The sequence below is a fragment of the Oratosquilla oratoria genome, chromosome 28 (genome assembly GCF_046742065.1).
Source record: "Oratosquilla oratoria isolate Oo_2021 chromosome 28, ASM4674206v1, whole genome shotgun sequence".
Taxonomy (NCBI): Eukaryota; Metazoa; Arthropoda; class Malacostraca; order Stomatopoda; family Squillidae; genus Oratosquilla; species Oratosquilla oratoria.
This window is the reverse complement of record NC_134804.1, coordinates 14,050,682-14,076,357: the sequence shown is the minus strand read 5'-3', so window position 1 is coordinate 14,076,357 and position 25,676 is coordinate 14,050,682. Positions and strand designations below refer to the sequence as shown.

At 40.2% G+C, this 25,676-nt stretch overlaps 1 protein-coding gene across 13 annotated transcripts in view; it reads right to left on the bottom strand.

Moving 5' to 3' along the window:
* The window catches only part of faf (ubiquitin carboxyl-terminal hydrolase-like faf), a 204,639-nt gene that overhangs the window by 41,947 nt on the left and 137,016 nt on the right, over window positions 1-25,676 (bottom strand). For all 13 annotated transcript variants that reach the window (XM_076210952.1, XM_076210955.1, XM_076210956.1 and 10 more), the window contains 5 exons: window positions 20,837-21,010; window positions 19,832-19,973; window positions 16,382-16,535; window positions 4,435-4,582; window positions 1,019-1,133 (listed from right to left, as the gene is read on the bottom strand). In XM_076210952.1, coding sequence (XP_076067067.1) covers window positions 1,019-1,133; window positions 4,435-4,582; window positions 16,382-16,535; window positions 19,832-19,973; window positions 20,837-21,010 — 733 coding nt within the window. The remainder of the gene's footprint in view (window positions 1-1,018; window positions 1,134-4,434; window positions 4,583-16,381; window positions 16,536-19,831; window positions 19,974-20,836; window positions 21,011-25,676) is intronic.

The window sequence follows — 25,676 nt, the reverse complement described above, 5'->3', positions numbered from 1 at the left end:
ATTACCATTTCTTTAGCATTTTCTTCCATTTGTTGCTGTACTATTTCCCTTAAAAGTTATTTTTTATTTTCTTGTTCCACTTCCCATTGATTTTTTATTCCTTGGAGATCTGTTTCTTTGTTTCTCCAACTTTATCGGTCACAGCTTGTATTTGTTCTTTCACTTCTTTTTTCAAAACCTCATTTTTTGTTTTCATCTCCCTTTTTCATTCTTTTGTTTTCCCTTCTGACCATGTTTAATTCTTTTTTTAGATCCTTAACCTCCATGTTAGTTTTGGCATTAGTTCTTTTTAGTTGGTTCACCTCTCTGTACATTGCCCTGTATTCAGCTTTCAGATCCATTAGTTCCTCTACCAATTCTGCAATCTCCTGATTTCTGAGGACATTTTTATACCTAGATTCTCTTTCTAATTCTAAACTTCTACCTGGTATTCCATTTTCTTTTATAAACCCTGAAAATACATTATTATCAAACCTTTGAGTTGATATCGGATGTGCTGCTTTTGTGATCTCGGTGTTTGTGTTTTTGTATGAATGTATTGTTGGGTACTGGGGCCAGGCTGTTGTAGATGTTTGAGTAGAATACTGCAGCTGTTGTTTTAAGGTGTTCAGTAGGTGGTTTGTGTAACGTCATATAATGTGGTGGGTTGGTTCGAGGGCTTTTGCATAGAACTATGTACCCATCATTATGTTCTGTTCTATGAGAAGTATTTTGGTTTTTGAATGTTGAAAAAAATGAAATGAATACTCAGAGAAGTGGTACAGGACAGCATTAAAGAGTGGGGGGACAGCATATTGGAGGGACAGTCAAAGTATAATAAAGTACCATCATTTCTCTATGAATACAGGTTTACTCTATCCAGACAAAATGGTGTGTGGCTCAGGTCTGTAGGGGTATATAGACCCTAAAGTATCAGTTGCATGCTATTGAGCAGCTTTTAACCTTACAATAACATCCAGCCAATACCCCAGACGGGGTTCAAATGTACTAAATTCTAAAAATAAATAATCTTACTCACTTCACCCATATATTCCCCACCAAAGCACTGGTTCTTCATTTCCTCATCATCGTCCATCTTACATTCCGTCACTTCACCGTCATCGAACTTGTACCACCGTTGATCGGTGCCATTCCTAATATGCATAAAAAGAAAAAAGAAATTTCAAAATACATCCATTTGGTCTTCATATACATGGATGAATTTATATACCTAAAGATAAGACTAACAGGAACAGTAGTGACATTAACCAGTTACATGCAATTGAACAAACTATACCATTTCACTAGACATGTGAGATTTATGAAAAGTGCCCTGCCTGACAACAGAAAGAACCATCTGCCTGCTGCCCATCTTCAAAAGGCTCATCAATGCCCTCATTACCATCTTTGGACCAAGCCCACCTCATTCTTTGTATTTCTTCAGTATTTCGACACAAGGAAAGCTGACAACAGGTGAGTGCTCCCCTTACCACCACTACTATAATCTAGTGACTTTGAAATTGGGCTTGGAAAAAATCTTAATATGAGGATATGATATCTGACATGTTATCTCTCTCAAAGAAAAGTGCCGAATAAATTGACAATATTTCTTGTTGTTTTTGTTACAGACAGTAATTTACCAGTATCTATATCCTTGTGGACAATCTCATACTACTGTTGTGCATTATCTTATATTTCATACATACACACAATAGAGATCTATTGGCCATTTACAGAACCATGAAAGGCATGGGAGTCCTTGACTGAGAAGACTTATTAAAGTGGTATAAAAGAAAAACAAGAGGACATAAAAAGAAGAAAAAGGAATTTCACAGGGTGGTGGATGTCTGGAATGAATTTGACAAAACACTTGTGTGTGCAAAAACCATACACGAATTTAAGAACAAACTAGAAGCTGAGAGATACAAAGATGGGTCACTACAAGCATGGCCCCCTTTCCCATATAATACAACTAGGCAAATACTCATATACCAACCATTTTTCCCCCTTACAAGGGAGGTATCCAAAGTCAATGGTATAAATACACTCCCACCCATTTCATCCCCACATACCCTACTCCCATTCACCACCCCTCCCTCCTTCTTTTCTTGAGAAAGGCTGCCCTAAGTATCAGCTGCATGCTACTTTGCCACAATAACATGCAGCCAATACCTCAGACAGGGAAATGTAAATGTTAAACTTAAAAATAAACAGGAAATAGTAAAACCATGTCAAGGGAGCATAGAATATACAGAGGATATAGAAATGGCTGAAATCATGAACATTTCAAATCTGTATTCACAAAAGAAAACATACACAATTTAGATGAAGGAGGGGTAGAAAGATCCCCCAATGAGAGAGATAATTGTGACAGAAAGAAATAAAGGACCAAATAATGAACACTGTCAGAAAATCATACAGTCTGGATGAAATTGCACATTGGATACTAAAAGAATATACAGATATTGAACAAAATATATAAGCTAATAGATTGCTCACTCAAAGAAGGAATGGTACCTGAAGACTGGAAAAATGCTAATATATAAAAGGGGAAACAAGGAAGACCCAACAAACTATAGACTGGTCTCCCTTACAAGTAAAATAGCTAAGATTTGTGAGAGTTATTATAAGTAGATGGACTAAACATCTGGAGAACAATATACTAAATCAGAAACATTTGGTTTTAGACAGGGAAGATCATGTGCCACAAACTTGATCTGTTTCTATTCAAGGTTAATAGATATAATGTAAGAAAGGGATGGATGGGCAGATTGTGCTTTCCTGGACTTACAAAAAGTGTTTGATAAAGTACCACACAAAAAATTAAGAAAAGTCGAAACAATAGGAGGTATACATAGAAAACTATCAAAATGGAAGATTTCTTGCATGGGAGAAAAATGAGAGGGGTGCTCAGAGATAAAAACTCTACTTGGGAAGAAATGATAAGTGGAGCTCTGATAATGTTTGCTATATATATAAATGACATGGATGAAGGTGTAGAATGTTACATGAACTTTGAAGATGATGCAAAACTAAAGAAAGCATGGAAAAAGATTGTGAATCACTACAGAGAGATCTGGACAAGGTCTGGGAATGGAGTCAGAAGTAGTAAATTGACTTTAACATAAACCCCTTCCATACGGTGCCGCACACGTAGGCGTCATGGACTTAGATCTCAGTGGCAGCAGCCAATGCCAGCCGTACAACGTGTCGTAATAATACTCGCATCATAAAATATAGTCACCGCTTATATCGATCGTTCTCTCTTCACCCGTGAATTTTGATAACCATAGAAAATGTGATTACAAAAGAATTAGAAAGAATGTCATTATGGAGGGGCGACTACAATAAATATAATCAAGACGCCGATATGGCAGCCTCGCGAATACACTCACTCCCCATGACGCCTACGTGTGCGGCACCGTATGGAAGGGGTTAAGAAATGTAGTATAATGGATTTTGGAAAAAGTAAAAAAAAAATAATAATAATAATATAAAATTGGTGTAAGGGAAGTAAAGAAAGTTGGATCCAAAAAGGATCTATGAGTAATCATTGCCAAAGACATGTCCCCAGACAAGCAGATAAACAAAATAGTTGGAGAAACCTACAATTTACTAAGATCAACAGAGATGGCTTTTAATTACTTGGCTAAGGTATTGTTAAAGAAAATACTAGTCCCACTGATAAGACCAAAATTAGAATACGCAGTGACACTATGGACACCCAGTACAAAAAAGAATATAAGGAAAATAAAAAGAATCCAAAGAGCAACAACAAAGATGGCTCCAACACTTTCATAATTGACATATAAGCAAAGACTGACTGGGACTACCAACCCTGGAACAAAGAATAGAAAGAGGTTATTGGCCATTAACAGAATAATGAAAGGCATGGAAGTCCTTGAGAAGACCTATTAAAGTGGGAGAAGAAAAACAAGGGGGGGATGAAAAGAAACTCAAAAAGGACTGTTATAGAAGAGATCTGAAAAAAGTGTGGTCGATGTCTGGAACAAATTGGACAAAACAATAGTGAGTGCAAACATCACACAGGAATTAAGAACAAACTAGATGTTGCAAGATACAAAGAAGAAGAATGTCAATATTGCTCGTTTCGTTCTTCATTTTCAGTATGATCCTAAGCACAAAATACAACCTGTCTTGTTGGACACTTGTGCTGAACTGCTTAAGTTTCAAGTATCTAACTATAAGCTTCTAAAAGGAACACACTTAAGTTAGCTACTAATTAGTGCTTGAAATCTGGTATCTACAAAAACTGAACATATTTTTTGGCCAACTCTATACATATTGATAAGATTTAATCTAAGTAATATATGAAGTCTATCTGTAAGGAAAAACAAACAGGTCTTGATAAAAATTACAAATTCCACATGCATGTCAACCAGGTAATCATTTTACCAAGTGAACTGCCTTAACCAGCACAAAAAATTACCATACCTGCGTAAAATGTAGGAATAATAGTGCCCTCCACTCGCTTGGCCACTGTGCACTACAATGCCTGTCAGTTTGTATTTGCTGCATCGTTCACTTTTCATGTCATCTGGGTCATAATCAATTAGTTCCCCATTCCTTGCCAAGCCTGCAACTAAAAGAGGGAAAAGCAAAATTGATACACATTTTCTTCACCTGTTGGTTCCAGTACCACTTTCACAGCAGAGTTAATTTATGACACAATTCATACATTATCTTTTGTCTCCTCCATCACATTTTGTCTGTCTTCTCTCCTTGTCATATGCACTTTAACAACTCGTTGGTTTTATTAATTCTGTTTGTAAACCTATTTCACCTTACCATGAACACTACCCATCTTCTATATAGACTTTCTTACCACACTTTCCTTATTTCATCACTTTGCCCACTTTTGTAGCCCTTTTATCTAATTTATCTATTGTCTCCACTGCCATTATATCCTTCCATAGGATTGATCCTACTGTTTACTAATTTCCATGCATCAATGGGGTCACTATCACTATACTCACTTTTGTCTTGAGTTGTACAGTCAATTAATCCTTAAAATTGTGGCTTATAAGAAGAGACTATATGTTACTGTCTCTCATGATCTGAACAGAGAACAGCTTTACCAATCCCAACCCATTCTTTCCCCCTCTAATTCAATTTATTTTCCAGTCTACAAAATGAAAATAAAACTGCCCATCTCTCCCAAAATCAACAGATTCAGAAGGTCACTCTACCATTATGATAATCATAAACATCACTCAATTAGTGCTTGAGATTCAACAATAACACAACTAGAAAGAATAGTTGTGGTGGCATTATAAGAGGCCTGTCAAAAAAGATCACACTGACAAAAAAGAACAACAACAAATTGCTAACAACATTTCTTAGTTGGTAGATAATACAACTTAATCCTAGAACAACCAACTATTGGAGACCAAAGACTGTATTGTACAATGAAGTCTCCCATGGTACAATATCACTTACCCTGTTTAAGGGAGCATTGCCAGCGATCATTTGAAAAATTCTGGTACAACATAAAATAGCTAAAATATTGGGAACCTCTGGCAACCCTATTGCATAAAAAAACATTACACTGAAATTGCATCAATATTTCTATAGCTATTTTGTTTTTTACTACAGAATTGTGTTTATGGAGATATTTGGTAACTCTTCCCACCAGCATCACAAAGACAGTGGACAGGGCACCAGTACTCTTGAAAAGTTCAAAGTATGGTGACGTCGTTCCTGGCGCTGTCACTGTAAGCAACCATTTTGATTTCGCACCCTGTATTGTTGCTGTGATTATGGAAAAATTAACAAGAAACAAGGGAGTGAAGCGGCAGAATATAGAGAGGGCCTGTGAATGCCTGAAATAGAAACAAGAAGGAAAAAGAAAGAAGAAAAAAGCAGCATAGCTGCACCCAGCACTCTGCAAGCCATGCCCACCTTACACCTCCACCCATGCCACATCACTCATCCTCACCTCACACCTCATCAGAAAGGAAATTGGAAATCTGCTATACATTGCAACCATTAAATGGTTGTGAAAAATGGTCACGAAAATTTAAACCCCCATGTCCTGTAAAGTTTGTTTTTGTTCTTTCTGTTGTAATAATTCCAACAGTTGTCCCTGGATTCGAACTGAGGATTGGGAGAACAGAAAGCCATGCTCTACTAAGCTATCAGGTGTAAAAAATTCTCTAACCTGGGAATCAATCTTACTCCCGAGGGATTAAGTCGACTGCTAACTGCCGTCGTTACTTAATTTCTACAGAGAGCTAACACTAACACGTAGCTCGTGATTAAGCTGGTACGTTTCCTTGGTGGACTTCCTATCTACCCTGTCATAAGCCTTTTCCAGATCCATAAAAGCCCAAAAAACATCTTTACCTTTTCCTATAGCTTTCTCACATATCTGTCTTACCACAAAGATCTGACCTACACAACCTCTACCTGTCCTAAATCCACACACTTCCTCACCAGTTACTCCTTCTGTTCCTCTCCTAATCTTCTCAATCAAGACCCTCCCATAAGCCTTCCCAACTACACTTAATAAGCTAATCCCTCTGAAACTACTACATTCACACTTGTCCCTTTTCCCTTGTAAAGTGGAACTATACAGGCACACCTCCAATCCTCTGGTACTCTACCCTCTCTACAGCAAACATTAAATAACCTCACCAACCAGTCCACCATCACTGTACCTCCTTTTTTCAGACATTCTGCATGGCATCCATCCAGACCAGGTGCCTTACTTGCTCTCATCATCTAAACAACAGCCTTCACTTCATCTTTCCTTATTTCTCCTCCATTTTCTTCACTCATCACAGTTATTTTCTCAGCACTTCCCACTGCAACTACCTTTCCCTCCCTATCCTTCTTCACATTTAGCAACTCCCTAAAATAATCTGCCCACCTTCCTCTTACTGCCTTCTCTTCCCTTATCATCTCTCCATCCGCACTTTTTACCTTTTCTTCTCTACTTGATTTGCCTCCTCTTCATCTCTTAATTTCTTTCTAAAAAATCTTTTTATTACTTTCAAAATTTTGTCATATTCTTACCCCATTTCACATCTGCTTTCCTCTTTGCCTCCTTTATCTTGTGCTTTACTTCTCTTTCTTTTCTTTGTACCTCTCATATGACTCCCTCATCTCCTTAACTCTTCCTATTATACTCCAATCTACCATTACATAGTCCATTAATGCTCTATCTACCATCCATCCACCACCCTCTCCCATGTGTACTTATGCTTGACTTTCTTCTGAAACACTGTATTTGCTAACAGTTCTCTTTCTAGACACATCTCCATCAACTCTCCACTACGATTCTTCCTTGGAACTCCACATTTTCCAACCACTCCCCTAGCATTAAGGTCTCCCAATACAACTACAATGATGTTCCTCCCTAATCCCTCTATGCACTCATATAAATCTATCCAAAAAGACTCCCTTTCTTCTACATCCTTCTCACTAACAGGCCCATATACACTTACAAAAACCCACATCTCCTTTCCCAGTTTCACCTTCATCCACATTAACCTTGAGGAAACCTTCCACTACACTACATGTTTACCTACCTCTTCACTTACTAGTATAGCCAGCCTTTCTCTCCCTCATCTTCTCTTCACTCCTGAGAACCTCCCAACTACACTCCCAAAACTCACACTTACCCTTCCCTTTCAACTTAGTTTCACTCAAAGCCAACACACCCATCTTTCTTCTCACAAACATACTATCTCTTCACTTTTACTCACATCTGTACCACATCCATGAACATTAAAAGACCCAAACCTTAGGGTACTGGTTGGAAAACTCCTAGAACCTCTTATGCCTTTACTTTTTTAAGGAATGTCCCCTGTGGGGGTACAGGAAGAAGGATGCCAAGTCCCAATCCCTGTCCCATTTTTCTCGCCTCTTACAATCCAAGTGGGAGTACTTAGTGGCAGCATTCTTTTCCCATACCACAGGGTAGTCGAAATAAGGAAATGAATATTCAGACAGATGGTACAGGACAGCAACAAGGGGTTGTGGGACAGCATAACGGAGGGACAGTAGCAGCATAATAGTGTTATAATTTCTTTGTGAGCAGAGTCCTCCTCTATCACAGACAAAATGATGTGTGGCTCTGGTCTGTAGGGGCACCCCATATAGACCCTAAAGTATCAACTGCATACTACTTTGCCACAACAAATGCAGCAACATGCAGCCAATGCCCCCAGACTTGGTAGTAGTGGACCTTTTAATTTTGTCTCCATAATTCCAAGTACTGTATTTTTCGGTGTATGACCCGCGGCTTTTTGCCTCAGAAAGGGGCCAAATTTCGGGGGTGCGGGTCATCTGTGGACTCTGGTTAGAAATTGCCCTCTTACTCAGTCAAAAAAAAAAAAAAAAAAAAAAAAAACGATTAGTTTAGCTGGGTGCCCTCTCGGATCGGGGATTTGCGGGGGGACCGACCGGATTCGTCGTATGAAAGTTGATTAAAGTCATAATACAGCGCGTACAATCGAGACAAACGACAAAGAGAAGGTAGGATTTGTCTTACCCACTTTACATGCTCTTGTTATTAATAAAGGCATTATCACAAATAAAACAGACTTAACTAAACAGCATGAACACAATACAAGTGACCGGTACCAACACCAACATCGTGTGTCGCGATCAAACAAAAACAAGCGGGCGGCCATTTTTGCAATTACAAATTACAAACTGTACCTGATTCCTTAATGCTAAATTTGTGCATTACATGTGGGTCGTTCAAGCATGGAAGAAAATTAAAGAATCGACTATTCAGAACGGTTTCCGTAAATCAGAAATGTGCCATCCTGCAATGTTCGATGCATGCTACGACTCTGAAAAGGAATGGGGCGAATCCGAAATCGAAATGGAAACGGATGAGGTTACTGCATCAGAATTGGCTGATTTATACCACAGCCTCTTCCATGACGATACAGAGGATGAGAAATTTGATGGCTTCATGAGCGATGATACGCCTTCATAAACATTGACTGTCGTCTGTGATCACTGTTTTTTTTTTTTTCTAATAACGATGTGCTCCATTGACTCTGTTCATAACAGTTCAGTAATGTGCTCTATTATTGTTCTATTCTATTGAAAACTAACCATTGGAAATTGTTTGGTTTAAAAATCAATTACCAGTGTTTGTATGGCATTTATAAACCAATTGATTAATTACCAGTAAACAATCAAACAGGGTTTTATGGCATTATTTACACAAATTTATACCCCGTCTGGGGTATTGGCTGCTTGTTATTGTGGCAAAGTAGCATGCAGTTGATACTTTAGGGTCTATATGGGACGCCCCTATGGACCAGAGCCCCACATCATTTTGTCTATGATAGAAGAAATTCTGTTCATAGAGAAATGATGACACTTTTATACTACGACTGTCCCTCCGTTATGCTGTCCCCCAACCCCTTGTTGCTGTCCTGTACCATTTCTCTGAGTATTCTCTTTCTGTGATGGGGGAATTCCCTGTGGTGGGGGAAAAGAATACTGCCACCAAGTATCCCACTTGGATCGTAAGAGGCGAGAAGAAAGGGACGGGGAGAGGGACTAGGCATCCTTCTCCCTGTAGCCCCACGGGGCATATATCCTAAAAAGAAAAGTGAAGGCATAAGGGGTGCTGGAGGGCTTCGGGCCAGCACCCTAAGGTTTGGGTCTTTTAATGTGTATGGATGTGGTACAGATGAGAGTAAAAGGGAAGAGATAGGTAGTATGTTTGTGAGAAGAAAGATGGATGTGTTGGCTTTGAGTGAAACTAAGTTGAAAGGGAAGGGTGAGTGTAAGTTTGGGAGTGTAAGTGGGAGGTTATCAGGAGTGAAGAGAGGGCGAGGGAGGGAAGGGGTGGCTATTCTAGTAAGTGAGGAGATAGGTAAATGGGTAGTTGAGTGGAAGGAGGTTTCCTCAAGGATAATGTGGATGAAGGTGAAACTGGGAAAGGAGATGTGGGTCTTTGTAAGTGCATATGGGCCTGGCAGTGAGAAGAGCATGGAAGAAAGGGAGGCCTTTTGGATAGATTTAAATGAGTGCATAGAGGGTTTAGGAAGAAATGTCAATGTAATAGTACTGGGAGACCTTAATGCTAGGGTGGGAAATGGTCCAATCGATGGAGTGGTTGGGAAGTGTGGAGTTCCAGGAAAGAATCGTAGTGGAGAGTTGATGGTGGAAATGTGTCTAGAAAGAGAGTTGATGATAGCAAATACAGTGTTTCGGAAGAAAGTCAAGCATAAGTACACATGGGAGAGGGTGGTGGAGGGAAGGGTGGTAGATAGAGCGCTAATGGATTATGTAGTGGTAAATAGGATTATGATAGGAAGAGTTAAGGATGTACATGTGCTAAGGGGAGAGGGTGGGGGAATATCAGATAATTTTTTGGTGGAAGGAAAGCTGGGAGTGGAGGATAGATGGAGAAAGAGGAAAGGGACAAAAGGTAGGGAGGTTCTTAGAGTGAACTCCTTGAATGAAAAGGAAAAGGAGAAGGAGTACAAAAAGAAACTGAAGGAGGAGTGGGGAGTAAAGGATGGAGCAGAGATGGGTGTGGAGGAGGAGTGGGGATGGTTCAAGGAGGGAGTCTTAAAGTGTGCAAGGATGGTGTGTGGAACAAGGACAGGGGGAAATAGAAGAAAGGGTAGTGAATGGTGGGATGAGGAAACAAAGAAGGTTGTAGAAGAGAAGAAGCGAGCATTCACAGATTGGTTACAAAAGAGGATGGGGGAGTCATATGAGACGTACAAAGAAAAGAAAAGAGAAGTAAAGCAAAAGGTAAAGGAGGCAAAGAGGAGAGCAGATGTGAAATGGGGTAAGAGTATGACAGAAAATTTTGAAAGTAATAAAAAGATGTTTTGGAAAGAAATTAAGAGAGGAAGAGGAGGCGAATCAAGTAGGGAAGAAAAGGTAAAAGGTACAGATGGAGAGATGATAATGGAAGAGATGGCAGTAAGGGGAAGATGGGCAGAATATTTTAGGGCGTTGCTAAATGTGAAGGAGGATAGGGAAGGAAAGATAGCTGCAGTGGGAAATGCAAAGAAAATGAGAGTGATGAGTGAGGAGAATGGAGGAGAAATAAGGAAGGATGAGGTGAAGGCAGTTGTAAAGATGATGAAAGCAGGTAAGGCACCTGGTTTGGATGGATGCCATGCAGAATGTCTAAAAAAGGGAGGTTCAGTGATGGTGGACTGGTTGGTGAGGTTATTTAATGTTTGCTGGAGAGAGGGTAGAGTACCGGAGGACTGGAGAAGTGCCTGTATAGTTCCTCTTTACAAGGGAAAAGGGGACAAGTGTGAATGTAGTAGTTTCAGAGGGATTAGCCTGTTAAGTGTGGTAGGGAAGGCTTATGGGAGGATCTTAATTGAGAGGATTAGGAGAGGAACAGAAGGAGTAATTGGTGAGGAACAGTGTGGATTTAGGACAGGTAGAGGTTGTGTAGATCAGATCTTTGTGGTAAGACAGATATGTGAGAAAGCTATAGGAAAGGGGAAGGTTTTTTTTTGGGCTTTTATGGATCTGGAAAAGGCTTATGATAGGGTAGACAGAAAGGTACTGTGGGAGGTTATGCAGATTTATGGGATAGGAGGAAAGCTTTTGGGAGCTGTCAAGAGTTTTTATGAGAGTAGTAGAGCTTGTGTCAGGATTAGAAATGGAGAGAGTGGGACTTCGTCAAGGATGCGTTATGTCGCCCTGGCTGTTCAACTTATACATGGATGGGGTGGTGCGAGAGGTGAATGCTAGGGTAGTGGGTCAGGGATTGGAGATGGTTAAAGAAAATGGAGAAAAGTGGGAGGTGAGCCAGCTGTTGTTTGCGGACGACACTGCACTTGTGGCAGGGTCAGAGGAGGGATTGAGGAAGCTGGTGGCAGAGTTTGGGAGAGTATGTGATAGAAGAAAGCTAAAGATAAATGTGGGTAAAAGTAAGGTGATGAGATGTACAAGGGGTGAAAGTGGCAGTAGACTGGACGTGAACATTAACCCCTTCCATACGGTGCCGCACATGTAGGCGTCATGGACTTAGATCTCGGTGGCAGCAGCCAATGCCAGCCGTACGACGTGTCGTAATAATACACGCATCATAAAATATAGTCACCGCTTATATCAATCGTTCTCTCTTCACCCTTGAATTTTGATAACCATAGAAAATGCGATTACAAAAGAATTAGAAAGAATGTCATTATGGAGGGGCGACTACAATAAATATAATCAAGACGCCGATATGGCAGCCTCGCGAATACACTCGCTCCCCATGACGCCTTTGTGTGCGGCACCGTATGGAAGGGGTTATGGGAGAGCGACTGGAGGAAGTGGATAGTTTTAGATACTTGGGTGCAAGTGTAGCAGGAAAAGGTGGAGTGAAGGTGGAGGTTGAATGTAGATTGAGAGAAGCGAGTAAATGCCTTGGTGGATTAAAGAGTGTAATGAGGAATAGACATTTGGGAATGGATGCGAAGAGGAGACTGTATGAAGGAGTGATTGTGCCAACAGCACTGTATGGGGCAGAAACGTGGAACATAAGAGAAGAAGAGAGAAGGAGTTTGAATGTGTTTGAGATGAGGTGTCTGAGAAGTATGGTGGGGGTTACTAGGCTGGATAGAGTGAGAAATGAGGAGGTGAGGAGGAGAACAGGGGTGAAAAAGGATTTGGGAGATAGGGTTGATGAAAGAATATTAGGATGGTTTGGACACATGGAAAGAATGAGTGAAGAAAGACTAGTAAAAGAGGTATGGAAGGCAGATGTGGAGGGAGTGAACATGAGGGGACGTCCTAGGATGAGGTGGATGGATGGGGTGAAGGGGGCTTTGGGGAAGAGGGGAATGTCTGTAGAGGAAGGAAGGGAGAGGACGGAAGACAGAGGTGAGTGGAGAATGGTTGTATATGGATGATGTTGTGATTGCATGAGGAGGAATGGGCAGGGTGGGGTGGGGTGGGGGGGGTTAGTATGTGTGAGTAAATTTTGATGCAGCCCGAAGTGATTTCTCTCCTTATATGCAAGGGGGGAAGGAGAGGGGGGGTCGCCGATTGAATGAAGCGGCCTTGCTGTGGATGTACTGTGTCTTGCGACACTGCTTCTGACCCAGGGCGGTGGGCAGGGTGCAGGGATGACCCGTCATCCAGGAGGTGCTCAGATGAGAGGGAGGGTGGGAGGGGTGTGGAGTGTATTTAGGGATGAAATGGGTGGGAGTGTTTTTATGCCTTTCCCTTTTTGGCTACCTCCCTTGGAAGGGGGAAAAAGCCTTGGTATATGTATGTATGTATTAAGGTTCTTTGTAATATATATATATATATATATATATATATATATAAGTGCAATAAAATATATTGAAATGTAATTTGTTGGTTATTCTTCATCTTCATCACAATCAGAAATAAATAGGACTGGAGGAATACTACTATCATGATCATGAATCGCAATGCCATGTCTTCGACCCATCCCAAAGGCATCGTAAGATCAGTTGCACACTTTCGAGATCACCCCTCTTTCATCGAAGCTACCACTACATCTAGTGGCAGCTTCAGAAACCAAATTGTGATGAATCTTGAAAAGCAAGATATCACCAAGAAACCTGCTAAAATCGGAAAACACAAATCTTTTTTTTTTTTTATAAATCACATAAGCATTGATGAAACAGAAAATTTAGAAAAAGCCTCAGCTTTGAAATTACTTTGATCACCACGTCAACGGCCGGCCGTAACAACAACCGCCGTGAGCTGTGCCTGTGGCCACCCATGCATGGGTAGTATACATCGTCGGATCTACACTGCCGCGCACGCCATATGACTGCGGGTCATACAGCGGTGCGGGTCTTGTGTGGATTTTCACTAAGGTGTAAGGGGGTGCGGGTCATATAACGGTGCGGGCTATAGTCCGAAAAATACGGTATATCTGGTTTTTCTTCCACCAAATAATAGTTTAATTAATTTAGTTCTGAAATCATGCCATCTATGTTGGTATATGTTACTTCTAGTTTTTTTCTTTTTCATCCTTGTTTTCTATTTCCTGCATTTCCTTTTTTCTGATATACCATTTTCCAGCACTATCTCTCTCTCTCTTTCTAAAAAAAAAAAAAATAAAAAAAATATATATATATATATTATATATATATATATCTTTTTGGTCTTTTTTTTTTCATTAGCTTCATTTTTTAGTGTCTTTTCTCTCGTTTTCCTCATCGATCTTTTCCTTTTTTTCATATTTTTTTTTTGCTATTTTCACTTTTTGCCAGCTTTGCTGTTTTTGTTAGTACTTCTACAATAATTTGAGACCTTAGTTTAATTTTTAGAGGTTTATTTTTTTCTTTATACTCCCATTCTATGCACTTCTATTTCTTTTCCATCTCTTGGATTTGTTTCAGAATATATTTTGCTATTTCTTTCTCTTTTTCTGTTAAGTATCTAGCTACACTGTGCTTTTCTCTAATGCCATATACTACTATACATTTTTTTTTTATAAACTGTCCCTGACCCAATTTTCTTCTTTTTAATTACTTTAATTACCCTTTGTATTTTTTTCCATTTGTTGTACAATTTCCTTAAAAGCTATTTTTTGGTTTTCCTGATCTACTTTCCATTAATTTTTTTTTTCTTGAAGATCTGCCTCTTTTATGGTATCTCCAACTTTCTCTGTCACTGCTTGTATTTGCTTCTTGTACTAATCTTTTCAAAGCCTAATTTTTTTTAGTATTTTCATTCTTCACCCCACCCCCCCCTTTTTTTTGTCATTAAGCTCTGTTGGTCTCAACATTTTGTCTTTTTAACTTTCATTTCTCTATACATTGCCCTGTATTTTGCTTTTAGAACTATAATTTAATTTATTAGTTCTGTAATCTCTTGACTTCGTAGAATATTTTTATACCTTATCTCCCTTTCTAAATCACCTTTACTTAATATTCTACCTTCTCTTGAAAAACCAGAAAAAGCAATAGTCTCGTACCTTTGATTATGTAGAGACATTTCCATATTACAGCTTTTTTGGGGGGATGACACCTAATGGCGATTCAACCCTGCTCACATCTAATCTTCTTTTAGTTGGTTCACCCTATTTTTGTCAGCCTTCACCATTCTCCATTTTCAATTATTTTCAACTCGGTGGATTACTCTAATAAATCATTTTGGTCACTTGATGAGCAAAGCTCCCCTTTCCCATACAATAAGAGACTAGGTGCTTCCTCCAACTTAGCAAAAAAAAAAAACACTGTACTCCAGAGCTCGTTCTAGACGGTGGTTCATCAGTATGTAATCAATCTTGTGCATCTAAGGCATGCATGAAAGGTCCTGTGTTGGTTTCAATGTCACCAACCTATAGATGATATGAGAGAAATGGTGGGAACAACACCTCTCCTCCATTACATTCAGAGACAAACAATCAGGTGGTTTGGACATCTGACATGTATGGCACCTCACCAACTTACCAACAAAGCATACAATACGAAAATATCAGGTTTCAAGGCAATAGGAAGACCAAGGAAGACCTGGATTAAGGGTGTGAAAGAAACCCTGAAGACCCACAACATCCCACCCATCCAAGCCGTCCATCTTGCCAGAGACAGAAAACTCTTTCTCCCCTCGATGCCCAAGACAGTACAAGAGGACGGATAAGGTAAAGTAAAGTAAAGTTACTGGTGCGCTGTTATCATCTCATCATTGTCACCATCATCATCAGTATATGATGGATCTTTTCCCACTGAACAGCAAGACTATACACACAAATATAAAAACACCTCATTTTACAAAGCTCGGTCTTAGCTGTATCCAGACAATGTATTTGAGTGACTTAGGGGTTACACTATTGTCTTACCAGTTACCTGGAAGCTATTGGTCTCCTACAAGAGTGCTGAGACTACTGACTGATTGACTCCTCAAATCACCATGACATTTCCTTCCCTTAGACACACAATGAACAATCTCATCAACCAATCTACTATTACAACTCTACACTTTGTCATATTTCACATGATAACCCTCTATGCCTGGTGCTTTTCCAGCTTTCATTTTATTTTTTTTAATATTACCTGTACTGCCTATTCTGCATTTGCCTTACTGTTCTTCTTGCATCTTCCACTGGTATAGTCTCCTTGTCTTCTACATTCACTTAATCTTATAAATTTAAAAACTACAATGGTATCAATGGATATACATACTTTCACATGAAATGTTTACAACCACTAAGAGAATCAATTTGTTGTATGTCACAACTCTACTCTCATTAACCCTTTCACTGCTGACAATTTACACATTTCCTCTACCTGTTACCAGGCAATTTTATTCAACCAATACTATTCAAGATATATGTTTGTTTTAACTCAAGCCAAATTATTTCATTCATCTGAGGAAAACTCTGCAGTGAAAAGGTTAACAACAATGTTTCCTGATGTCAAAAAAGCTACATTAAAGAACATTAATATAGCATATGTCTAACCTGTATATGGGTCCATGTCTAACTCCCTCGGAAATTCAAAATAGTCATTAAACTTTATAGAACATTCACGCTCCCAGTCATAATCAAATCGCTTGAGCTGGATGGCAAGGATGGGTGGAAGCTTTTTTAAACATATCCTTTTGACTGTATCCACCTGGCCAAAAGGAAATATTCATTAGTGTCCAAAATTTTTATACATTATACATATATAGTCTGAACAAGAATGAAGATCCTCATTTCTGTTACTTCAAAGTGAAATTGTATGCAAATCAAGACTTGAAGTAACCTGAGTACACAATGATTTAAAACATCACAAATGGAAACTATAAAATTCAATGTGGCAGGTTATATCACAACAATATTCTGTTCTACAATCCCTAAGAGTTAGCTCAATCTACATTTCAAACTATTACAAATCAAAGGAAAGATGAGGTGAAAGCAGTTATTAAAATCATGAGAGCAGGTTAGGCACCTGGGTTGGATGGGTGTTATGTGGTGTATCTAAAAAAGGGGAGGTATAGTGATGGTAGACTGGCTGGTGAGGTTTAATGTTTGTCTAAAAGAAGGTAGAGTGCCAGAGGATTGTATAGTTCCACTTTACAAAGGAAAAAGGGACAAGTGTGAGTGTAGTAGTTTTAGAGGGACCTGTATGTTGAATGTAGTTGGGAAGGCTTATGGGAGGGCTTTGATTGAGAGAATTAGGAGAGGAACAGAGGGAGTAATTGGTGAGGAACAGTTTGGGTTTAGGACAGGTAGGGGTTGAGTAGATAAATATTGTGGTAAGGCAGATATGTGATAAAGCTTTAGAAAAGGTAAGGAAGTTTTTTGGGTCTTTATATATTTGGAAAAGGCTTATGATGGAGACACGAAGGTGCTGTGGGAAGTATTGCAGATATATGGGATAGGAGGAAAGCTTTTAGGAGCTGTCAAGAATTTTTACAAGAGTAACAGAGCCTGTGTCAGAATCAGAAATAGAGAGGGTGACAAGCCAGCTGTTACTACTGATGACACTGCGCTTGTGGCAGGATCAGAGGTGGGATTAAGAGAATTAGTGACAAACTTTGGGAAAGTGTGCAAAAGAAGAAAGTTGAAGATGTGGGTAAAAGTAAGGTGTCCAAATCATCCCAATACTTTTTTGTCAACCCTACCTTCCAACTCCCTTTCCATCCCCGCTCTCCTCCTCACCTCTTTGTTTCTTACTCTATTCAGCCTAGTAACCCTTATCATACTTCTCAGGCATCTTATCTCAAACCCATTTAAACTCTTCCTCTCTTATATTCCATGTTTCTGCCCAATACAGTGCTGTCAGTACAATCTCCTCTTAGCATCCAATCCCAAATATCTATTTCTAATTACACTTTTTAATCCCCCAAGGTATTTACTTGCTTCTCTCATCCTACATTCTACCTCCACCTCCATTCCTCCCTTTACTGCCACATTCACACCCAAGTATCTAAAGCTATCCACTTCCTCCAGTCTCTCTCCCTGAATATTCACTTCCAATTTGCTGCTATCCTCTCCCATTGTACATCTCATCACCTTGCTATTACCCACGTTTATCTTCAAATTCCTTTTGCATACCTTCCCAAACTCCATCACTAACTTCCTTAATCCCTCCTCTGATCTTCTACAAGCACAGTGGCATCAGCAAACAACTGGTTTATCTCCCATTTTCCACCATTTTCTTTAACCATCTCCAATCCCTGGCCCATTACCCTTGCATTTACCTCTTGGATCATCCCATCCATGCTCTTAACATCTTTCTTCCTATCCTATATGTCTGCAATACCTCTCACAGTGCCTTCCTATCTACCCTGTCATAAGCCTTTTCCAAATCCATAATGGCCCAAAATACATCTTACCTTTTCCTAAAGCTTTCTCACACATGCCTTACCACAAAAAGCTGATCCATGCAACCCCTACCTTTCACCCACACTACTCACCAATAACTCCCTCTTCCTCTCCTAATCCTTTCAATCAAAACCCTACTACAAGCCTTCCCAACTACACTTAACAAACTGATTCCTATGAAACTAATACTTACACTTGTCCTCTTTTCCCTTGTAAAGCAAAACTACACAGTACTCTGGCACTCCACCCTTTTTTACACAAACATAACCTCACCAGCCAGTCCACCATCACTGTACCTCCATTTTTTAGACTCACTGCATGACACCCATCTAATCCACATGCCTTACCCACTCTCATCATTTTAATAACTGCTTCCTCATCTTTTCTTATTTCTCCTCCATTTTCCTAATTCATCACTGTCATTTCCTTAGCACCTCTCACTACAAGTACCTTTCCCTTCCTATCCTCCTTCTCATCTAACAACTCCCTAAACTACTCTGCCTATCTTCCTCTTACCACTATTTCTTCCATTATCATCTCTCCATATGCATCTTCTACCTTTTCTTCTCTACTTGATTTGACTCCTTTTCCTCTTTTAATTTCCTTCCAAAACACCTTTTTATTACTTTTAAAATTTTCTGTCATTCTCTTATCCCATTTCACATCTGCTCCCCTTTTTGCCTTTTATCTTACACTTTACTTTTCTTCTCTTTTCTTTGTACCTCTCACATGATTCTCTCATCCTATTTTGAAACCAATCTCTGAATGCTCTTTTCTTCTCTTCTACAACCTTCTTTGCTTCATCATCCCACCACTTACTACCATTTCTCTATTTATGGAGAAAGAGGAAAAGGACAGACAGTAGGGAGGTGCTTATGGTAAACTGCCTAAATGAGAAAGAAATGGAGGAGTACAAGAAGCTGAGAGAAGAGTGGGAGGGAGCGAAGGACCAGGAGTGGATGAAGAATGCGAATGTTTCAAGGAGACAAGGTGTGCAAAAATGGTGTGTGGATTTCTATTTTCATGATTTTGTTTTTGAGGTGGCTGTGTTAAAAAAAAAGGGGGGAGCACATACACCTAATAAAGCAAATAATATCAAGCCCAATAATCTGGTTAATTACTGATATTTGTTCACTATTTCTTTTATCAAAGCTTATGATATGTTGATTTCTACAAAACCAATGATGTCATGACTAAAAATTACACACTATCTTGTGGAACTATGAATCTATACCAAAGACCCTTTCCCCAATGTAAGGGCATGGGATGGGGATAGCCAAGTCAAAGCACACACTTACTACATATACATACATACATATACCAAAGGGTTTTCCCCACTTAAAAACTAATTAACACCACTCCCATCTGAGCACCTCATATATGAAAGGTCATCTCTGTCCCCTGCCACATTGCTTAGATTGAGGGCAATGCAAAGAGGTGCAACGCTTCTACAGGAGGGTCCAACAGTCAGAGCTACTTTACCCTAAACTCTTTATTATAGTGACCCCCTCCCCTCCTCATCTATTCAAATTAATCTGTGGTGCAGGTGAGAACATCCCTTCAGGTCATGCATAACATCCAAGCAGGAATAAAACTCACCTTCTTATCACATTTTTCACATAAATATGCATTGTCTCCCTCTAGTAAGTCACCTTTAACATACTGTTCTAGGGAATCATACAGGTTACTATAATTTCGGATGTCTATACTGATGACTGTGAAAGCTTCTTCTCGAGAATATCTGTAGAAGAAATAGTAAGAACAATGCATAAATAATTACTTTAATATTACCAAAAGTCAATTCTCTCCCCAGTTAGATTATAACATGTTGATCTTATGATAAAACAGGAATCCATCCAAAGTTGAAGACCTGATTGCACATACACAAAAATATTGTATACTTAAAAGGAGGGTGGTAGAGTTGATGCACACATCTTTCTAATAAATAAGTAAAAACCATTTACCTAAGCTTTCTTTCTCAGCTCCTTGGAGATGAAGGGTTGTTCTGAACCCTGCCAGATTGCTTGGGTCAAAAATACTTTCTGAGGGCACAGCTCTTTCACAGCTGGGCTTAACAGCCAGAGCTGGTTACCTCCACTATTTCATATATCAACCTCCATTCTCATCCACTCAAAATAATTTATTTGTACTTTTTGAGCATTTCTACCACCTAGCTTCTTTTAATGATCTCTTTAGTTATAAATAACCTAATCACATCAATTTAATATAAGCATATAAAACTGCCACAGGTGCAGCCACCACACAGAAGTCAATGAATACCTCATATTCCACTACTGAACAACTGCTAACCACTGTTAGACATACATACATATATTAAGGACTTTTCCCCCTTACAAGGGAGGTAGCCAAAGTCAACAGGTACAATTCCACTCCCACCCATTCCACCCCCATTCACCATCCCTCCCTCCCTTTCATCTTGGCTTCTCCTATAAAACACAATAAATCTTCCCTGAGTGACCTATGGTCCTGCTCCGTAGCTGTTGTTTACCTAGGAGCTATGGGTCTGCTCCAAGAAAGACCTGAGGCAATGGATTGATTGTTGAAACAATGTATTGTCACTACCTTCCTCCTATTGACACTTACCTGTGAGGACATGTCTTACAGATCTTCTGGTCTGAAAAGGAACCACCTAGGATCTTGTTCATAATTTGCTCATGACCAAGAGCTTTGAGGGCTTCATTTAAAGACTCGACTAAAATATTGTAGAATTCGCAGGCATCGTGCTGTTCCCGTAGGTTAACGGGCTCTCCCTGGAGTCTGCAGAAAGAATAATTCATTAGAGTAAAAGTCTCATTCTAAATACAAGTAACTGTAACATATCATTAAGCTCCTTAACAGCCCTAATTTAGGAAACACTTCACTATGCAACCCAGATAAGCAGTAATATGAATATATGTAATCCCTCACACCCAAGTACATTCTCTTTATAGTAGAAATGAATATGAAAAAAGAAATGAATATGAAAAAGAAAAAAGAAACTATGAAAAAGACATAATAGACAAATGTAAATATCACCCTAAATTCTATGTGATATGTGAATGGTAAACTAAAAAATAAACAGGAAATAGTAAAACTATGTCAAGGGAATGTGGAATACACAAAGGATATAGAAACGGCTGAAATTATGAACAAACATTTCAAATCTGTGTTCACCAAAGAAAATATACACAATTGGAATGAAGGAAGTGGAGAAAGATCTCCCCAATGAGAGAAATAACTGACACAGAAAGAAATAAAGGACCAAATAATGAACCTTGATGTCAGAAAATCATATGGCCCAGATGGAATTGCGAACTGGATACTAAAAGACAGGGAGAATCCCTTTGGGTTGCGTCAATTTATATCTCACACATACTCCCTCACCCTCCATCCCCCACCCACTCCCCCTCATGCATCACAGCATCATCTATACAAAACCATTCTGCATTCACCCATATCTTATGTCCTCTCCCATCCTTCCTGAACAGGCATTCCTCTCTTTCGTAATACCCCTTTTACCCCATCCATCCATGTCATCTTAGGTCGATCCATCATGATTTACTCCTTCCACACCTCTTTTACTAGTCTTTCTTCACTCATTCTTTCCATGTGTCCAAACCATCCCAATAATCTTTCATCAACCCTATCTCTCAACTCCCTTTCCACCCCCATTCTCCTCCTCACCTCCTCCTGTCTCATTCTATTCAGCCTAGTAACCCCTATCATACTTCTCAGGCACCCCATCTCAAACACATTTAAACTCCTCCTCTCTTCCTCTCTTATGTTCCATGTTTCTGCCCCATACAGTGCTGTCGGCACAATCACTCCTTCATACAATCTCCTCTTAGCATCCATTCACAAATGTCTATTTCTCATTACACTTTTAAATCACTGAAGGCATTTACTAGCTTCTCTCAATCTACATTCTACCTCCACCCCTCCCTTTTCTGCCACATTCGCACCCAAGTATCTAAAATTATCCACTTCCTCCAGTCTCTCTCCCTTAATACTCACTTCCAATTTGCTGCTGGAAAAGGCCTATGACAGAGTAGATGGGAAGATACTGTGGACAGTATTGCAGGTACATGGGATAGGAGGAAAGCTTTTAACCACTTCAATACGGGACTTAAATCTCGCGGGCAGCAGCCAATGCCAGCCGTACGACGTAACGAAATAATATTCGCATCATAAAATATAGTCGCCGCTTATATCGATCGTTCTCTCTTTCACCCGCGAATTTTGAAAACCACAGAGAATGGGATTAAGGGCGCATTTGGGAGAATGTAAAAACACAGGGGCGACTACAATAAATATAATCAAGACGCCGATATGGCAGCGTCGCGAATCCACTTGCTCCTCATGACGCCTACGTGTGCGGCACCGTATGGAAGGGGTTAAGAGCAGTTAAGAGTTTTTATGAGAGTAGTAGATCCTGTGTTAGAATTAGAAATGGAGAGAGTGAGTGGTTTGCGGTTAATGTAGGATTTCAACAGGGATGTTATGTCGCCTTGGCTATTCAATTTATACATGGATAAGGTGGTGCAAGAGGTAAATGTAAAGGTATTGGCTGGGGATTGGAGATGGTTAAAGAAAATGGAGAAAAATAGGATAAGCCAGCTGTTGTTTGCCGACAACACTGTGCTTGTAGCAGGATCAGAGGAAGGATTAAGCAAGTTAGTGATGGAGTTTGAGAATGTGTGCAAAAAGTTGAAGATAAATGTGGGTAAAAGTAAGGTGATGAGATGTACAAGGGGAGAGGATGACAGCAAATTGGAAATGAGTATTAACTGCTTTGGTATGATGACACCTACATGGGCATCATGAGGCACGAGTGTGTACTTGAGGATGCAGGCATCGGCATCTTGATATATATTTTTTGTAGTTGTACATGTACTGTGGATGCTGTGGATGTACATGTACATGTACATGTACATGTACTGTGGATGCTGTGGATGTACTGTGTCTTGCGACACTGCTTCTGACCCAGGGCGGTGGGCAGGGTGCAGGGATGACCCGTCATCCAGGAGGTGCTCAGATGAGAGGGAGGGTGGGAGGGGTGTGGAGTGTATTTAGGGATGAAATGGGTGGGAGTGTTTTTATGCCTTTCCCTTTTTGGCTACCTCCCTTGGAAGGGGGAAAAAGCCTTGGTATATGTATGTATGTAGTTGTACATGTAGGATGGTTTGGACACATGAAAAGAATGAGTGAAGAAAGACTGGTAAAACAGGTATGGAATGCAGATGTGGAGGGAGTGAACATGAGGGGACGTCCTAGGATGAGATGGATGGATGGGGTGAAGGGGGCTTTGGGGAAGAGGGGAATGTCTGTTGAGGAAGGATGGGAGAGGACAGAAGACAGGGGTGAATGGAGAATGGTTGCATATGGATGATGTTGTGATGCACGAAGTGGAATGGGTGGGGGGATAGGGGGTGAGGTTGTATGTGCGAGCAAAATTTGACGCAGCCCGAAGGGATTTCTCCCCGTCTTCTCATTTTATGCATGGGGGAATGGAGAGGAGGGGTTGCCGATTTAATGAAGCGGCCTTGCTGTGGATGTGCTGTGACTTGCAACACTGCCTCTGACCCAGGGCAGTGAAGGTGCAGGGATGACCCGTCATCTAGGAGGTGCTAAGATGGGAGGGAGGGTGGAGGGGAGTGGAGTGTATTTAGAGATGGAATGGGTGGGAATGATTTTATGCCTTTTTCTTTTTGGCTACCTCCCTTGTAAGGGTGAAAAAGCCTTGGTATATGTATGTAGTTGTACATAAGTTACCACCCCCAGATTCAGTGAGCTGGTTTGATCATGTTTTCTGTTTATTATTACTCAGAGTAAAAGAGAACGAGTAACACAGCAGTGATTTTATATTTCATTATGCGAGTAGTGTGATGCACCATTCATAGGGCAAGAATTTGACTCGTACTGAAGTGGTTCAGGGAGACTGGAGGAAGTTGATAACTTTAGATACTTGGGAGTGAATGTGGCAGGAAAGGGAGGAGTGGAGGTAGAATGTAGATTGAGAGAAGCAAGTAAACGTCATGCAGGATTAAAAAGTGTAATGAAAAATAGACATTTGGGAATGGATACTAAGAGGTGATTTGTATGAAGGAGTGATTGTGCCAACAGCACTGTATGGGGCAGAAACATGGAACATTTTATGAGAGGAAGAGCTTAAATGCATTTGAGATAAAATGCATTAGAAGTATGGTAGGGGTTATTAGGCTGGATAGAGTGAAAAATGAGGTGAGGAGAATAATGAGGGTAGAAAGGGAGTTTGGAGATAGGGTTGATGAAAGAGTATTGGGATGGTTTGGATACACAGAAAGAATGAGTGAAGAAAGATTAGTAAAAGATGTGTGGAAGGCAGAGGTGTAAGGAATGAACATGCGAGGGCAACCAGAGACAAGATGTATGGGGTAAAAGGGGCATTGTGAAAGAGGGGAATGTCTGAGGAAGAAAGGGAGAAGACAAGATAGGGGTGAGTGGAGAATGGTTGTGTATGGATATTGCTGTGATGCAAGGAAGAGAGCGGATGAGGGAAGTGGGGGGGGTGAGGGAGTTTGTATCAGCAAAAGGGATTTCTCCCCATCTTCTCCTTTTCTCTACAAGGGGACAGAGAGGGGAGTCACCAATGAAATGCAACAACCTTGAAGTGGATGTGCTCTGTCTTGCTACATTGCTTCTGACCCAGGGCAGTGGGCAAGATGCAGGGATGACCCATCATCCAGGAGGAGCCAATAAGAGAGGGAGGGAAGGGTGGTGAATGGGAGCAGAGTATATGGGGATGAAATGGGTGGGAATGGATTTATGCCTTTGTTTTTGGCCACCTCCCTTGTAAAGGGGAAAAAGCTCTTGGTATATGTATGTATACTGGAGTGATCAATGAATGACAAGATGGTTCAAGCATAGGGGAAGAATGAGTTAAGAAAGAAACAGAGAGAACGGCCCCAAGAGGAGGACAATGAGGTGGATGGATAGGGTGAAGGGGGCACTGGATGCAAGAGGAATGTCTGTTGAGCAAGGAAGGGAGGGTGCAAATGATAGGAGTGAATGGAAAGTGGTTATAACTGGATGAGGAATTGATGCAGCCTGAGGGGATGTTCTTTCTGTCTGCTTCATAACTATTCTTAACCTCTTCACTCCGGGGCACATCGCACATCTGGCAGCATTAGCTGCCCAATGTGCGAAGTTGCGTCATAATAATCGCATTATAAAAAATAAAGTCAGTGCTCAATCGTTCGTTCTCTTTCACCCGTGTATTTTGATAACCATAGAAAATATGATGAAGCCAGTTTAGAGAGAATGAAGGTTATGTAGGTACGACTACAATAAATATAATCAAGATGGCGACATCGGCATCATCGAGTACCCACTTGCTCCTCATGCCGCCTACGTAGGCGTCACCGTATGGAAGTGGTTAAAGTAATGAGAGGATGGGGGTTACCCT